The following is an 18,309-nucleotide window of genomic DNA, read 5'->3' as shown; positions in this document are numbered from 1 at the left end:
CAACAGACAGAATAAAAAGCAACACCATTTTTTCCCTACTTGATCTAGGCGATCTTTGTAGTGCTGGTCTACACATCTTGCAAGGACTCAAAAGCCTTTCTTTAAAACTATCTTGCTCTGTAGCAATCTTCAGGAAGACAAGATTTCAAAGCCTCCTGAAGTTTTCCTCTGGAACCCCATAGGTCCTGATACAATTTCCATTTTAATGATGAGCTAGGAGGAAATTAGATCACATCCTCTTTAAAACAAAACAAAACAAAACAAAACAAAAAGCCTAAACACTAAGATCACAGTGCCAGTTCCCCCAATGAGGATGGTATATTAATATACACTTTTCATAAAGGAGACTAAAACATTGAAAAGTTAAAATCAAAGTAGAGATTCATGAACAAATTGTAAGGAAACAACAACAATCACAAAAAATAAGCAAGCACCATTCAGAGGGTGATTTTTTCTTCTTGGAAGTACTCTCATTCCTCCTCATCTATCTTTAGCCCATCTGTATCTCTTGTGTTTTTTGGCATATCTTTCAAGTCACACATCAAAACTCTTCAATATATTCACTCCTCACCACTCGATTTACGTGCCAAGGACAGGATTCCAAACACACAGTTATCCTTTTAGGGGCCTGCGGTATATATGACTTTGGCTGTGCACTTCATTCAGATTTCTTTTGTTTTGCTCTTTTTCTTTCTTCCTTTTTTGTTATGCTAGATCCTCTTGTCCTCATTCAAGACCAGGAAAAGTTTCACATCACAGTGCAGCTCTTAGCTTTGTCCTTTCGTAAGTCCGTAGCAACTGCAGAGAGTTCTGGTCTGCTGGGCATGTGTGAAATCCGCTTTGTGGCCCTCTGGGATTTGTTCCGCTTAACGTTTTTATTTGTCTTATTTACACATGCCAAGGTGGCAACGTGAAAAATGTCTCTGACGCTATTTTCTGACTGTAAAGCTGAGCATTCGATGTACGTAGCTGCTCCAATCTGTTTGGCCATATTTGCCCCCTGAGAAGCAAAAGCAAAGAATTTTAGTCAGTAATAAGACATTAAGGGAAGGTTATAAAGTGTCTTCTCTTGCGGCAAAATAACACTGCACTGCAACACATCTTCTAATATGTCAACTGTATTTTCACAGTAGCATTGCAAAACATAAAGATTTTTTTAAAGTTAATCTATTATATGTCTGACTATAGGCAGTCAAGATACAATCGTAAGATGCTCAGTTATCATTACTCAATCATAGTAGGTTCTAAGGGTTGCTCTTGAGTCACTGTGTCGGTGATCATCAAATACTTAGGATGACTACTCTGCTCATCTTGCTACTAAAGGACAGGTGCTAAGGAGGCTCTAATCAAAAATAAGTGGCTATGGAGGCCTTCCGGTCATAACAAGGCTCAGAATCTCACTACTGGATAAGGCAGCTGAACATCATGAACATAACTGTATATTCTCTACATTGATCTGGCAGGGGACTTTAGACTGTGGAGTCTATTCTAGCTTTCCATAGGGCACTATCTTTGCTCTTGACACTGAATGGTAGTGAAAGCTAGTTAACAGGCTGTACAAAACACTGGGGCAATACAGAGTGATTAAAATAGCATTATGTCATCAATTAAAGAAACAAAAAAAAATCTATACTTTCTAAATGTGGATATATTACCATTATACACATACATACAAAACCAAAATAATCTGCTTCAAGAGCCAAGCATTTGTTAATTAGATATACAAAATGAAGATGACTATTGGTTTTTTTATTTTTCAACTTTTTTTTGTGGTGCTAGGGATTAGAACCAGGGCCTTATTTATACTCTATTACTAAGCTATATGTCTACTTCTGAAATGCAATATTTTACTTGTCTTTTCTTATTAAGTTTACTTTATTAATTTTTGATCTTATTTATTGTAGACAGGATCTCACTGTGTGGAGAAAGATGTTCTCAAGTTTTTTATAGAACGTAGGCTGGCTTTGAACTTAAGCTCCTCCGGCCTCAGCTTTCCAAGTGCTGGAACTGCAAATATCCACATTATACTTGGCCCAAAAAATGCAGTATCTCAAATGATAGATTTTTGTTTTTTTTTTTTTTTGAGTAGGTCAGGTCATTGGATTTGAATTCTGGGCCTGGGCATTGTCCCTGAGCTCTTCAGCTTAAGGCTACCACCCTACCCCTAGAACCTCAGTTCCACTTCCAGTTTTCTAGTGGTTAATTGGAGATAAGAGTCTCACGGCCTTTAGTCTCCTGGCTGGCTTTGATCTGAGATTCTCAGACCTCAGCCTCCTGAGTAGCTAGGATTACAGGTGTGAGCCACCGCACCCAGTTTGAATATATTTTTTCATAGTTTTAACTACTCCAACATAAACTATTTTTAGAATCTGGTTGTGGGTTTTAAAAGAATGCCTGTCTAAAACTGGCTGTCTTCTCAAAATGCCTGTAGGAAACACCTGTAGAAATGAATCTCTTAAAAGGTAGTTTTATGGAGTAGGCTATTTTACTGAGAACAGTCTGTTTTAGTGTTTTATTGGGCAGCAGAATATAAAATAAGAATAGCTCTCTTAAAGAGAGGTACTGATTCTGAACACAATCTCTCTTAATCTTACTGACTTCTAAGCCCCCAGGGTTTCAGATACATACAAGGGTAGTATATAATCAAGCACTGATGTACTCAAATATGTGATTATGCTCCTGAATGATAATCATTTCCTATTTCACACTGGAGACCACTGGCTGAAACCTCCAGAGAAGCAGCTGATTTTGGTCTTATTATGAATAATATTTCTTTTCTTTCACATTTGTTTAAAAGTATTTTTGCACACTAGCAACATACATACCTGGTCATAAGATACTGGAGTCTGCCTGTGGTTTGAGAGCTCAACTAATGTACTAACATCTGTCCGTAGATCAGACTTGCAGCCAACCAAGAGCATTTTGGTATTGGGACAAAACTCCTGGATTTCACCTTTCCACTAAGAGAAAAGAAAGAAAAATTAGCAAAGTATTTATATCCAGAGTATTAAAAACAATCCCTTAACTGACAGATACTGGAAATGAGACCCACAATGAAAGAAGCCAACTCAATTTATTCCTTAAGTTGATAATAAAGTTTCACTTTGTAAAATGGATCTAATCAAAATGCCTAAGCGTACTGTTGCTATCAATTTTCATCTGTCTCTATGCAAGGCGTTCTGAGTATGAAGAAAAGGTAATTTCAATTGTGTCTCTGAAAGAGAAGTATCAGGAATAACCACTCATTCTGTTGTGTGACTACCTGCTTGGAAATGTTGAGCTAGTCATAATACTTTCCAGATAGAAGGCTTCAAGTAAAACCAAGTTAATACCTGAAAAAGTACTCCTTTACAGATTCTACCAAAAAAAGTCTAAAACATGCCACCGTACAGTAGAGGTCCTGCTTAGGAATCTGATTGAGAGTGGTAAAAAATAGAACACCCTGCCTTCAAGAGGCTGAATCCACATAAGACCCTAGGTGTGGAAGGCCCCAGGTTTACCAGAAGACATCTTATGCCTCTAAGTTAGATTTTTAAGTTGTGTAAACTAAACATTTAAAGCATTTCAACTTGACTACTCATGTCATAACTTAACAAAAGCTCTCTAGTCTTCAAAAATGCCTTGCTGCAAATTCCAGATATCCTCTTTTAAAAGCAAACGGTTGACTTTTTGTAGTTGTACATGAGGTTTGAGGATTATCAGTGGGAGGCAGGATTGAGGCCTCACAGGAGAGCTCTGGTACTGAGAGATAAGGACAAAAGGACTGACACATGTCCACCCACATCCACAAATACGTCATAAGTGCTCTACCAGGTTCTATAGTGATGACAAAGATGATTAAGATACAGCCATATCTTATGGAAAGGAATTTACAGAATAGGAGGGGTAATGGGGTCTTACATGTAAGTATAATACTAAGTAATGATTTACTAGACCACCAGAGAAAGCATCTCCAGGACTAGAGGTGTTCTTTAAACAAGAATGTCTAGTCCATAGTACACCAATGGCTTGATTGAGGACAGTAACATACTTCCATAAGAGCCTGATGTGTCCACTGAGGCCTTCCTTCCTTCTCCTGAATTATTTAGGAGTATCAACTATGTGCTAACTAGCACTAGGATTAGAAGTAGGAGAACTGAAAAAAAATAAAAAGAGTAAGAGGTCTTTCCTTCTTTACATGCTCCAACTTCTTTTATATTCATGGACTTTAAGACTCAATTAATCAAAAGGAAACATAGCAGAGGTTATCAAGAACCTTAAGCCTCACATGAGTGTAAAACACACTCATTAATACCTATAAGGCCAAGTCACTATTCATTTTATCCTAAAAGACAGAAGCAAAATAAACAGGAGAAAAGCTTTTCATTATAAATTATGCATAACCTCATCCAACAGCAAGTAAAAACTCTAGCAAATAAGCCACCGTTTTTATCTACAGACAGAATGAGACATGTTATGTTGCTCTTCAGCTGTGAATGACTCTGGCCCCCCTCCATGGATCGGGCAATTGTTGACAAGCATTTAAAGGCAGACAAAGTATATTCTTGCTTGAATCTGACAAATATTAGCCTACATTGCTCCATACACACTACTTAGAGTTTAAAGGAGTTAAAGAAGTGAAAATGACTTTGATCTATCACAAGTCATTTTTTTATTGAACTATGATGTTTAGTAAAGACAGAGGAAAGATGATGCCTCAGATTCTAATTTTGAATTACCAAACAAATCAATCAAATACTATACCAAAATAGAAATGAAAAACATTCAAACTCCACTATAGCAAAAGCCAAAAGAACTGAACCAAAACAAAACAAATCAAACCCAACCATCTACACAGGGATTTCTCCTTTTCCCTTTTTTCTGCGCTGGCTATTCCTTGGTTACATGAATACACTAAATGACATTTCCTTATCCTTCCTTCACCATTTCCAGTGCCTAAGTCCTGTGCATGGAGAAGTGTGTTTCATTAAAGGTTGATTCTGGAAGCCCATACCACTCTGGTTAGGGCTGAGACAGGGCTCTTAACTAATGAGTGTTGCTCCAACCATAAGCACATATCTGTGACAACCCTAGGGGCTGAGTCCCAGGCTTCTAATGAGGTGTCCTCATTAGTTTCCTTCCTTTTTTACTCAGTTCCTTCTATCAAGAATATATTTTGGTTTTTCTTCACCTACAGATTCTGGAGTTTACCTATATCCCCAGAAACAGGTTAAACAGGTTAAACATTAGGGTTTTTTCCCTTTTATTAGTATTTGACATACATGTAATCATAATTCACAGTGTTCTGTCTGAAGATATACCAGTATTGCCCTAGATTTCCTAGACTAGTTTCATTTGTTCCATAAATAACTTAATTGAAACATAGCTTGGTAAAGTGGTCAAATGTAAACAACTAGGATGCTATCTATAAGGAGAAAGGAGAGGTGAATATGACAATATTCAAATATAACTATTCTTCGCTGTATTGTTTCTTCCCCCAAAACAAATACAGAGGTTCTAGAAGGTAATTTGTCCTATAATTCTGTTAAATAATATTTCTGACATATTAATGATCAAAACTACTGAGACGTGTGTAAGAATTGCTTTTATGTTTAAGCGTCCTTTCCAATATTTCAATTACAAAATACAAGGTAGGGATTAACTAGAATCTTGGAGCATCCCAGCCAACCACATGTGTCTATATAGCATCCAGGACACTGAGTAGTGTCATCAATCCCCAGCACTTACTTTTTTCAGAACACTGTCCAGAGTTTCTGGTCTACTGATGTCAAAGCAAATCAGCACAGCATCAGAATCTGGGTAAGAGAGTGGGCGGACGTTGTCATAGTATGGAGACCCTGAGAAGACACAAGGATAAACAGGTGTGAAAGTCTCTACTGTCTGTCATGCATTAATTCTACTCTTTTGAACTAATTCCCAACACTATCCCACTTCTACTGCAAACAAACAATACAATGCAAACAAGTACACAGCAGGATCAGTTATATATTTATACCACATAATCCCAGAGCCTCCTATCTATCTGACCTGGGTGAGAGGGGAGGGCCAAGAAAGACTTGGGCTGGAAGGAACCTGGGCAAAGTGGAGAAGCTCCCTGGGCCAAGTAACCAAGTCTCCCTCTACCACAGAACAGAGAGATTAGCTGGTAGCCATAGGATTCTGTCCCCCAGATTCTTCATTTATCAAATAAGGAAACAACTTATTTACCTGGGAGGAAATAAACCCAGCAAGTGCCTGGAATTTAGTAAAGTATTTATTAGAGTTGTTGTAGCTATGTTGTCACCTTTGTTAAAAGCAAGCACTGAAAATTGAGTTGCTTTAGGGAAAAGATAACAAATCTCACGATTGGTGCAAGAAGGGAATAGGTGGGGGAAGAAAGAAGGTTTACTCATACAAACGAAAATGCAGTAAACCACAGAAGTGTCCTTTACTTTGAAGTTACAAGTTGGGATAAGCCATTGACCTTTGAGCTTGCTTACTTAAGCTTATCCTCAAATCCTATATGGTTTTTCTTCCTATTACAACAGGAGCGTAATAAATGCCATGTTGCATCATGTCACTCTTTTACATACTTCCACCTCTAAGAATGACACTGAGTGTCCAGAATGGCCTAAAAGTTCAAGGCATAAGACAATAAATTCAACTCCAGACCTCTATTCATTTGCAAAGTTTTTTCTCCTTTAAGAGTTCCAAGAGATGAACATTTACATGAAGCTATGTATTCAGTATAACTATAAAATAAATCCAGCTGCCTGATGGCTACATTTAAGAAATAATGTTTAGTCTGCTGGCATTTCACAAATATACACAAAAATCATTTTACTAAGAAAACTTATGTATTACTATTATTTTTACTCCATAGTACAGAAAGGAAATTTAAAGCTAAAAGTTTCCTTGAAATTCCTATTTCACTCCAACATAATTTTCCATTTCTAGCCAAAACATGACAGGTGTTATCCCTTTGTACACCCCAAACAGCACTTGTCAAACTCCAGAGGAAAAAGGTTTTTAAAAAATCACCTTTCCTATTTCTACAATAATCCAATCTTTCAAGACTTTGTTCTTGTGACTAAGTTACAATAGTTAGGATGTATCTTTCACCCAGTATAGCCCCAAGTCTCTGTTATACTGTGGCTTTCTCACCAGCTATTTGGCCAGGAGTTTGGCCTAGTGATAGAGTGCCTGACTAGCATGCAGGAATCATAGAAAAAGCTGGAAGTGATGTTGTGGCTCAAGTGGTAGAGGCTGGGGCTGCCTTTTCAGCCACTAATATAATATTATTACATATTAATATTCCTGCATTTGTGTCAAAGTTTACACTCTGTTGCCATTTTTTACTTTCCTTGTTTCCTTGTCCACAGTCTAACTTCAATATAATTAAGGATTTGCACATCACTTTCTAAACAGGTAGAAAATACCAGATCACAGAATAGAAATCCAGATGCTGAACAAGTTTTATAAGGGTGCTTCTACTCTTTAAAGTTAGCAAGAATTAACTTGTTCCCAAGACTCAAACTGCCTGCACTAAAACAGTATATAAAAAAAAAGTCCCCTCGCTTGGAAATTATTTACACTAGGAAAGACAATCCTGGAAACATTTAAGTCTCAAGTGGACCTGAAATTAAGCACAAGTGTCTCCTGGTGCCAGACAGGACATGGTAGATAAATATACGCCAGTGCATCTGCCATCCTAGACTGCCCTTCATAACAGAAACCATCCTTTCCAAACACAAAAACATGACTAAGGAAATCCAAAAGGACAAAACTAGTTTAATTAAAATGGGGACAACCTGGAGAATCCACAGAACAGGTGGTTAGATTTGGGTCACACGTGGCTGTGGGAATACTCCGCCCCTTGTGGACTGTGATTTCCTTCCCTCTCTGGTTTTATGATCTGTAAAGGAATCTGCCTTTGTGCAGAGTGAGCCTTTGGCAGAACAAGGGCTCAAGACCCCACTAAAATAAAGTGAGCCAGCTTCCAGGCTTAGAGATTATATGCAAATGTCTGCAAAATTCACTCTCTGGATTAATGTTAAAGTGAAACAACTTCCTCAAGTGACATCAAATTCTTATGAATGTTTGCTTCTGCTTGTGTGCTTAGCTAACAGTCTGAATGGAATGGGATATATATATATATATATGTACATATACATACATACATATATATATATATATATATGACAAACCTTCATGAGAACTCAGACGCCTCACTGTGCTTGTAGAAGGAAAGAGGCGATTCTTTTTTTTTAAATTTCATTTTAATTTAAGGGTTTGAAGTCAACATGTCAGTTTATGTGTATAATGCCTATTAATCAAAGTTACCCCTTTCATCTTTCCCCCATATCTCCCAACACCACATATCCCCCTCAATCTTTCTGGTTCTGTTTTCATAAATGTACATTGAATATTATGATTTCACTTCACATTCTGATTCTTAAGAGTTTGAAAAGAGATCTAATTAGGAAGGATACCCTAATCTGGTCCTACTACTTTTGGTAGCAAACAGTGCTGATATTAGATCAAGTGTCCAAAGGTCTTGATAAAACTAATCTTCACATTTATTATTTATAGGTATAATATTTGGAACCAACAAAGATCAGCGTAACTGGCTATTAAAGATAATAAGACTATATTCATTTATGGTTTTTTGATAGGCTAAAGTCAACACTTCGGGAGTGGAAGAAACTATTGAGGACTTTTCAGGGGGGGGATAATTTTACAATGTTTATAAACATTTTTAATTTCTTCACAGTTCTTTCTTGTAGAACACAAATCTTTTCTTGTAGAGTCCATGTGACTGTGAGAAGGAAATGGGACAGGCAAAGCTGCAGAGGGCTTGGTAATCTCCAGTATGTGAGGGGTAACTCAGAGAGAAAAGGAGGAATCCCAGGAATGCTCTGGTCAAGTAAGAAGCAATCAGGGAAGACAAAGGGCCACAGAAGAAGCAGAAACAAGGCTCAGAAAGCAAGAACAATGACCCTCTGACTCCTTTATTTCCTACCCTAGGAAAATCCTACAACACATAAGGAAACCAAACAGTGAGAATTTTTTGTTGTTATTTTTAAGGTGGCACGTGAAAAAATTTGAGGGCACCACCTGTATAAATATAAAAGAGAGCTGAAAAGTTTTTACTATGTATACAAGGATTAAACTGTCACCGAGGCACACAGTAGGTCCTGTTGCACATGTGGTATATGTTCTGTTACCTTAGAATACACTGCAATTAAACTCCAGTAACAGTAAGAGCTAATCTTTTTCTCGGCATGCAGAATAAGCAGATTCTAGCATTTCTCTTACTCTTAGTGAAATTTAAAACCTATAGCATGGTTCCAAGGTCCTTTCCAAATAACCTACTAGATCTTCAAAAAGAGAACTGCCTCAGGAAACATGATCATTATAACAAAACGTGTAAAAATCCACCCCTCCTCCCCCAATCACCTATACTTTTGCTTAAGTATAGATGGGAGTAAATATGCTTTCAAGATTCTCAGTTGCTCACCCATCAGCAGAATTCAAAAGGGATTTGGAAATTGTACTTTTACTCATCTCTGCCTTCAAGATCATTCATTTCAAGTGAGAGCAAAATTTCCAGCCCGGGAATAGTCACAACATGCCTCACCCAGAAACTAATTCTTCAGACACATACCTGCCTGTTGAAGTCACCCTTCTGCAGAGATAGAACGTGCCATATATGTACATCATTAAATGTATATGGAAGAGTCATCCCCAAAGGGAGGCTTTATGGACTTCATGCAAAACCTGTTCAAACACTGTGAGGCTTGTGAGGAGTCTGATTGAAAATGCTTTTTGCTGAATATTTTGTGGAATCGTAATAGGAAAAGCATCTCTATCAGGGCAATGGGTTAAATCTATAGCAGACAAGATCTGTTAACTTTTGGTGTTTATAGTGGCCACCAAGAGTACAGGGCAGCTAACACAGGAGACTGCATGCCTACCCAGTTATTACAGAGGCTCTCCCTCATGCCATCTCTAATCATCATGAAAGCTTTAAATCAGCAGCAATCTCAGGAATGTGAAGCAAGTCTGGGCAGAACTTTCATAATCTGATTCAACACAAGGCTCTGTTTTGCCAACTAACTGTCTACATTACACATACCAGGCCCCAAATATGCCACAACAGTCTGGGGAGAGAAAGGATATTTTGTTTGTTTCTTCTATAGAATCAGATGAATCATAATTTCCATTGAAATGATGAGCAGATCTTATGAAAATGTATAGGCACTTTTATATGTTCCGATAGAACTAGAATCAACGTTTTCTACTTTTGTGGGGGCAAGGCAGATATACAATTGGATAGAAAATCAGAAAGTTAAAAAGTGAAATTGTTATTTGGGGGCTGCAAATAAAAAGTTGACTTTAAGCTCCTAGGCTTATTGAGAGAAATTAAAGATATCTAAGAATTGAAATATTTTACTGACAATGGAACCATGGTAAGTTAGAGAGGAATTAATAAGAGTTGCATATATATATGTAATTAAAAACAATTTACATTAGTATTCAGCATAGATCAAAGCTTTATGGTTCACATGGTGAGCATTGAGTCCTATGAGTGACTTCACCTACAGTCTACTCATTCTCAGGCTCATTTTTCAAAGCCAATGTGCACAACACCTGGCTGGACAGCTTTCCACTCCATGTCTATAAAATTTCTGCTTTTGTCCAAGGAGATTGAGAAAGTTGCCAAAATGTAGTAACTCAGAAGACATTTCAAGGCCATCAGAAAATGATCAAGCCATAGCTAATTCACTTGGCACAGACTTCCAAGCGCCATGAGATACTTGGAGATAAAATGGTCCTTGGTGTCATATTTGTATGCAAAAGAACTAGATTAATGAGGAAACATCTGGTTATTTCAGGTGGCATCAGAATGATCAATCTGGGCACTTCACTGAAATGTGCAACTTATGAAAATACAGATTGGAAAAAAGACTGGCACTAAATTGGATTTGAGAGGTGGGGTGGAGGTGGAAGAGAGAGAGAAGAAAGAGAGATGAAGACTTAGGGATTCACAACTCCTCCTCCACTATGTGTGGCATTCATAGTTTAAGTGGAAATACACGTGATAGACAAATCCATCACATGAAGTTTTCTGTGTTGCTTACTAGAAACCATCATCCCAGCTAACTATTTTGCCCTAGTCCCGTATCACTTACAATATTCAAAACTCAGGAACTGAACCTTACTTGGGAACTCCCAAATTCCTAGGGATCATTACTACTTCATGATGTGGAGCAGTTGGGACCTTGATTATTCTTAGCATAAACACCCATGCTTCTCTGGCTGTTTTGTAAACCTTTAATTCTGTCTTTTTTTATGAGAAACCTAACTTGGAAATCTCATATTTCAGAATTATGATTTCCCTGGTAGCTATGCAGTATAAACAAGTTTCCAAGTAAGAGAGATATTAAAGCCTTCCAAAAAGTCCAGTCAACTTCAAGAGAAGGAAAGGAATTGTGATGATTACAGTAAGCAGATTTCAGTCAAGGAGCTTGGGCTGGCCATGTGGCCTTTGGCAACATTACATCTTGTTGCATGAAGATGAATCCAGCTTTCACACTTCCAGTCCTGTCTTCTACAACTAGGACCAGGAAGTATCTTCATTTCCCTCTTTAATATATCCTGTGGGTATTCTCAGATTCCAGAGAAAGAACATCTCATCCACTTGCTCAGCATTTTAAATTTTATTGTTACTCCTATTTTCAACATTTTCTTTGCCTTGCTACCATAACTAGACTTCAAATAGCTTAAGGGCAGAACTTGCTCTTGCCTAGTTTGGTACCCCTATTTCCTTCCCAACGCCTCAGCAATGATGCACAGGATACCCTGAAACAGGTTGAGAGACTTCATGCTCAGTTCTAGTCTCCTTACCAATTAAGTTCATTTATATGCTAAATCACACACACACACACACACACACACACACACACACACACACACACACTCTCTCTCTCTCTCTCCAGTGGTTTCTTTTTTTTTTTTGCCAGTCCTGGGCTTGAGCTCAGGGCCTGAGCACTGTCCTTGTACTTTCTCAAGGCTAGAGCTCTACCACTTGAGCCTCAGCACCACTTCTGACTTTTTTTTTTTCTATGTATGTGATACCGAGGAATCGAACCCAGGTCTTTGTGCATGCTAGGCAAGCACTCAACCACTAGGCCAAATTCCTGGCCCCATCCAGTGGTATCTTTTTAAGCTCTTTTTTCTGAACTGATATACACAAACCTCCAAAACAATGCAAATGTTTCCATTCCTCTAAGAAATATTAGCACTTGTCATCAAGACCATTCTTCAAATGATGTACAAGCTATGAATATAACACTATAGATAGATTTATGTTTATAGGAGTCTGCCCTCAAAGTGAAGCCATAAATAGGATTTTATTTCCTCTAAATTCTTTTAAATTCAAAAAAATTTGAATGGCTACATCCTTTGTTGATAATGCTAAAATTTAATATGGAGAATACTAACTTTAACTACTTAAAGACAATATTTTTTTTTGAGAGAATACTAACTTTAGCACCCAGGGCCTAAAACAGCTTGCATCAAGACAAGATTCAAAAGTGCATACATGAAGCAATAGTATAGTTACTCTGAGGAATCTTAGCAGCTGAACTGAATATTGTAAAACTAATCATACACTTTAAATAAAATGTGCACTAACTTGTCTTGGTTAAAAGCTGGCATGAATATTACTCCCTAGATCACAAGTATTGAAATTACACAGCAATCAAATCTCCTAGGAAAAGATATGATGATCCTTAAATGACTAAGATTCTATTATTAGTAGGCATTTGGCTTCATGCTACAAATTGCCCCTATGCTTGGCAAATGTGGCAGATTTTGAAAGCAAAAGTTGTTAGACTGTGGGTCTCACTAAACACTTTAAAATGTTGAATCTATTACTTTTTCCTCCTCCAGAAATTCACTGGGTCAACATGAAAATCATTCAGAGAATTTCTGCAACTGTTAGTAAGAATGTTCCTAATGAAAATATTTCTCAGTAAAATGAATAATATCTTCAAAAATACCCCCCATGACTTCCATAGTACATTTTATGAGGTTTTGCTTACTTTTTGGTGAAGGCTGGAGCACTATAATAGCCCTAAGAACTCTGTCATGGCTTTCACTGGTGTGTGCATAGGGAAGAGGAGAGTTTTCTAACTGAAGATGTCCTAGAGGATCTACAAAGCCCTGGGGAAGCCCCGTAGGAAAAATACTTTTGCATCTAGGTGGAACAGGACATTCGAGTTCAAGAATTTAAAAACATTAGGCACACCCTAGGCTGTTAAGGAGAGGAGCTTCTTTTTCACCAATGCCCTAATGCTTCTAGACCATGTTTGAATTAGCACTGCACCACTTTGGGCCTAGCAGAGGACTTGCTTAAAGTAAATGCCTATAGTAAAGGAAGACAGGGAAGAGAAGAAAGGAAACGTTAAGGTCCTGGACTTCTAAGAGTAGGAAGTGAATGATTTCCTTTTGTCATGATAAAAAGACCCTCCCCCCACACACTTCCCACTTTTACTTCATATTCTTTCTCATACCCAAATTAGCAGTCTTTTTCCTATGCATGGTCATATGACTGCCAAGAAGGGCAGTGGGGAGATGAGATGCTGGTCAAATATAGAGGCTAAGGAGAGAACAACTGTTTCTGTTTTGCAAATGCCCGACTGCTGGAAGGTTATCCTGACTAGGTATATCACAGGAAGAACAAAGTTTATGCTTTCTCCCTAGTAGAAGTGAGGCACACCCTACTTTTCCAATATGAATGTCTTTGTAGTAAGCAGTAAAAAAAAGATATTTAGAACTCGACAATCTTAGCTTTCATTTTCTCTCCAGAGATAAATGATAGCAGCTAGAAAAGATAAATGCATCTAGAGGTATAAGGCATATGTAACCTCAACAAATACCTGTGGGCAAAAAAATATGTCAAGACATTGTCAAAAATTAATCTTCAGAAATTCACTATGAAAAGCTTGAGATAAAGTGAGGCAAAATGTTAAAGATACTTGAAATAACAACTTGCTGATAGAATGGTTCCATGGTAGAAGTGGACTATTCTTAGAATTTAAGTGGTGCTTTGTGGTTATGTTTAATTAACTAACATCTCACCTGCCAAGCAACATAATGGAATTTTAAATAATGTCCTTGTATCTTTTTTCTCTTTTGAATAAATCTAAATCCCAATATTTCAAAACTGAATAATACTGTAGTATAATACTTTAGTAACCACAGTTTCCAAACTTTATTAGTGAAACATGCATATGTTTTTGTTCCATTAAATAAAAACACAAGTGATGCTTTCACTACTGACTTCCTTTCAGGTGATTATCCATAATTTGATGAAGTTGCCATTCTTAGAGCTCAGGTAATTCAGTGGGAATGTCAGGAAACCTCATCTCCTTGGAAACAACACATATTATTTATTCATGCATCAGGTTTTCTTGCATGACTACTGTGTACAAGACATTCTGCTACGTGTGAAGAGACTATGAACTGTCAGGTTTTTATTAAGTGCTTCAAAATGTACAAAGTGATATTTATCTGCATGATAGAAGGGCAATTTTCAACTATAAACTACCCACATTTTGGGCTTTATTTGCCAGCCTTTGAAAAATTAAGTGCCTTTTCTTTAAAGAAAAGAAAAGAAAGGCAATTTTGACCTCTTGCCACCTCATCTAAAATCTCTGCTGGTGGTCCTGTGACTCTTGAAGCTGCAGTCAGCAAGGCATAGTCCAGCATTCCTCTAAGGCCACTCATTCCCTCTCCCTATCCAAATAAGTCTCATTCCTATCCACCAGATAGTCTGGCTCTGACCAGAACCCTGCTTGCTGTGGTAAACTGTGAAAACCCCAGCAAGGAATGCCAGATCCACTGAGAATGGAGCTGAAGCCAACCTGGGAACTCATCCTGGGAAACAAAAAGACTTGCTTGTTCAGGGCGCTGAAGCCAATTAGTGTAAAGCTAGGAGAGACCCTGAACATTTTCCAACACAGTGCCCTCCTCCTCCTTCAAATGACAGAAATGAGATTCAGGGAGCTGAAGATGTGTATGTAGAAATCATGGTAACCAGGAGCTAAGATCTAAACACATCTTTGTATCAACCACTGAATCAGACCTACTGCCCCACCCAGTACCTAGTATTAGGTCCCAACAGGGTTGGGTGAGAAGATTATCGGTACCAAGTGATTGGCCCTAAGCCAGCAGGCCTACTCACTAAGGCATCACAATTGCCATGATATGATTGAGAACTGGAGCCCAGTAGGTACTTTACTGGGCTGAGTAATAATTCTGATGATAGGAGCTACTGAAGTAAGAAACCACTAAGATTTCATCCATCAACACACTCTAGAGTATTTGTTCTGTGTGTGCTCTCCCAATACATAACAATGGAGAGGTCATGGTTCGGCTGTCCAAGCAAGAACCTCCTTCTGCTGGGAAACTGAATCCACCCTTCTCCCCGCCACCGCCGTCTGAGCAGCTGGCAGCGACCGTGAGAGGCGCTCCACCAAGACTTTGAGGCTTGCCTTTGTGTGGGGACTGCCTGTGGCGACCTTGTTAAGTCTGGCCCCTGCATTCGGCTCTTTAATCTCCCAGGTCCCTGGGCAGGGAATGGGGGTTGTCCAGAGGTTCAGGCCCAGGGCTGTGGGAAGTTCTCGGAGGCATCTCCAAGAGGCCACTCCCAGCGCCCCGCCTCGGGCCACCCCGCCTGACAACAAAACCTGCTTGTCGGCACTTGTGTGCTTGCTCCTCGCTCCTTCTAACAGCTAGTTTCGCTGGGATTTGACTGGATTTGGCTGGGTCCACCACCAGCCCAGCTTCCTGCATGTAGGGGCTTTTAACCTTCCCGCCCTATGGCTTCTGCTCCTCCAGAGAGGTCACCCTCTTTGCACCCGGGATTCCCCGGGCCATCAGTCACCGCGGGGTGCTGGGGGTCCCCACGCTAGATTCCAGATGGCGTCCCCCTCCACCACCACTCACTCAGCCCAGATCTGGAAGCCTCTCGTCAGGATTTGACCCTATCCACGACTGGCGCCAGGTGGGTGGGCGTATGGGAAGGCAATAACCTGGCCTTGAACCCCAGACCTTTTGAAAATTACCCACCAAGGAGCCAATAATTCAAGTAGACGGGAAGGTCAAAGGCGACCCGCGAGCGCAGCCCGCAGCCCCGCAGGCAGACAGGCAGGGGGAGGGTGATGCAATGGACTGGCACGGTCGAGGGAGCAGCGTGATCATTCGAGGGGAACAGCGTGATCACAGGGAGGGCAAAGAGGAGGGCTCGGGCGCAGGTGGACACCGAGGAGGAGGAGGGGGGGAGGAGGGGGGAGGAGGAGGAGGAGGAGACCCGGACTGCCCAGCCTCTGCGCCGCCCGCGCCCCCGGCGCATTCCTGGCGGTCGGCGTCACGGGCGCGGGCGGCCGCCGTTCACTGGAGGCTCCCCAAGCGCGCGCCCTCCGCACGCAACCGTGGTCGCTGCGAGAATCTTTTCCCACCGCCGCCGCCTGGGTTCCCCGCCTTCAGCCCAGCAGAGGATGAGACCCACGGGAGCCGATCGCCACGACCCGAGGGGATCCCGCGGGGGGGGGGGGCGGTGCGGGAACTACCCAGCCTCCAGGGACCTAGGCCGCTAGGACACAGCCCCAAGGACAGACCGCAGCAGGCCACTAGACCCTGGGCAGCTCCAGGCGGCGCCCGGTCACCCTGCTGGCACACAGTGCCTTACTGATCCACTGTCAAGCCCCCCAAATCCTCGCTGTCGACCCTGCCCGCGCTCACACAGGGTAACATTTTCACGGAGCGTGGACCGTGGGAACCCTTCGGAGGGGCGAAGTTAAACCGGGGCCCGCACAGCTGTGGCACGCTGGGTCCGGAGACCCGCCGTGCGCGGGGCGCCCCGCCAAAGCGTAACCCTCCCCCCCCAAGCCCAGCGCCACGCGGTCCCAAGACTCTTACCCGAAGTGTCCCACAGGCTCAACTCTATTCTTTGTGTGTCGATTTCAAAACTGGCCGTGTAATTCTCAAACACTGTAGGGACGTAGTTCTGCACAAACAAAACGGACAGAAGAAGAAGGGAAAGGGGGCAAAAAGGTTATTTCCACAGACACGAGACCCATCCAACACGCTCTGGAAAAAAAACTCCCCCACCCTGATCTCCAATTAAAGGGTGGGGGGGCTGGGGGACACACATACTAAACACTCGGACATCCGGGTCGCCCCACCGCCTTCTCGCAGATGCCGTGACCCCAATCTCTCCAGGCCCGGCTTGGCACCCAGAAATGACTAAGTTTGGGAGCGAACGAGTCAACGTGCGGCGGTGCGTCCCGGCCCCTAACCGCGGCCGGCGCACTTTCCCTTTCAGCGGCGAGACTCGGGGGACCCGTTTCGCAAAGAGAAAACTCGTGGGCTGGAGAGATGGGGGATCCGGAGGGTCACCCCTTCTCCAGGCAAAGCCGGGGCTGGCCGCACTCACCTCGGGGAAGCAGTCCTTGGCGAAGACGTGGAGCAGCGCTGTTTTCCCACACTGGCTGTCTCCCACCACGACTATCTTGCATTTCACGTTCTGATTAGGATCCATGATAGATTTACTGGATAATTTCTGGCTGGCTCTTCTCTCCTTCATTGATGTTGCCTTATTTTCTCTTGGAAAAGAAATTTTCTCGTACGAAGAAAATATATTTATATATTTCTCTTCCCCCCTCTTATATATGTTTTTTTAATACACAAAACCCCGGAAATATAAAAAATAAATCGTAAGGCTGGTGGGAGATCCCCTGAAGCACAGCGCGGACGAGGGGGAGAAAACGAGAGGAGCCGGCTCGTCACTCCCCTCCAACAAGTTTTACGCCTGACTCCACGCTGCGCCTCCCAAGTCCAATTCCGATCCGACTGCTTTGTTTCACGCTCTCGGTGAGGCTTTATACGCCCGGCCTTCCAATCCTCTTCTTTCTCAATGAGAGAAGGAAACTGATCCGCCTCCTCCCCTTTTATGGAGCCTGGGAGCCGGCGCGGCGGCGGAGCTAGCAGAAAATGTAAGTCGCGCGCCCTCTAGGGTAGCGTGCAGGAGGGACTGCAGACCCAGGCCCTGGACAACTTGTAGATCCCAAATGCCATTTGCTGATGGATAGAATCGTACACATCCGGAAGGAGAGGAAACACTGACCTCGGTGCACATTGATTTTTACGGAATTCAGTGAAAAACGTCTTTAGAGAGGCTCGCTCTCACCCTCTCCCTCTCTTTCTCTGCCTCTCTCCCTCCTTCTCTCCCTCCTTCCCTCACCCTCCCCTCTAAGAATC

The 18,309-nt window shown here is 41.3% G+C and overlaps 1 protein-coding gene across 1 annotated transcript; it reads right to left on the bottom strand.

The window, feature by feature from the left end:
• Positions 1 to 258: 258 nt before the first annotated feature.
• On the bottom strand, positions 259 to 17,929 carry Rnd3 (Rho family GTPase 3). Its single transcript, XM_090342852.1, has 5 exons — positions 17,486 to 17,929; positions 16,969 to 17,056; positions 5,728 to 5,837; positions 2,826 to 2,960; positions 259 to 1,000 (listed from the first exon to the last, which is right to left on the bottom strand). The coding sequence occupies exons 1-5, from the start codon at positions 17,633 to 17,635 to the stop codon at positions 749 to 751; spliced, it is 735 nt and encodes a 244-aa protein (XP_090198978.1). The 5' UTR covers positions 17,636 to 17,929; the 3' UTR covers positions 259 to 748.
• Positions 17,930 to 18,309: the final 380 nt, after the last annotated feature.

The sequence above is a fragment of the Megascapheus bottae genome, chromosome 12 (genome assembly GCF_031878675.1).
Source record: "Megascapheus bottae isolate mThoBot1 chromosome 12, mThoBot2.hap1, whole genome shotgun sequence".
NCBI classification, from domain to species: domain Eukaryota; kingdom Metazoa; phylum Chordata; class Mammalia; order Rodentia; family Geomyidae; genus Megascapheus; species Megascapheus bottae.
The sequence above is the reverse complement of the archived record's forward strand: the minus strand, read 5'-3'. Positions and strand labels throughout refer to the sequence as shown.

Coding starts and splice junctions, on each gene's coding strand:
- Rnd3 (XM_090342852.1), bottom strand. CDS start 17,635: ATGAAGGAGAGAAGAGCCAGCCAGAAATTATCCAGTAAATCTATCATG. Junction 5,838..16,968: donor GAGCCTGTGGGACACTTCGG/GTAAGAGTCTTG, acceptor GTGTCTTCTCAG/GGTCTCCATACTATGACAAC. Junction 2,961..5,727: donor TGGACAGTGTTCTGAAAAAA/GTAAGTGCTGGG, acceptor CTTTTCTCTTAG/TGGAAAGGTGAAATCCAGGA.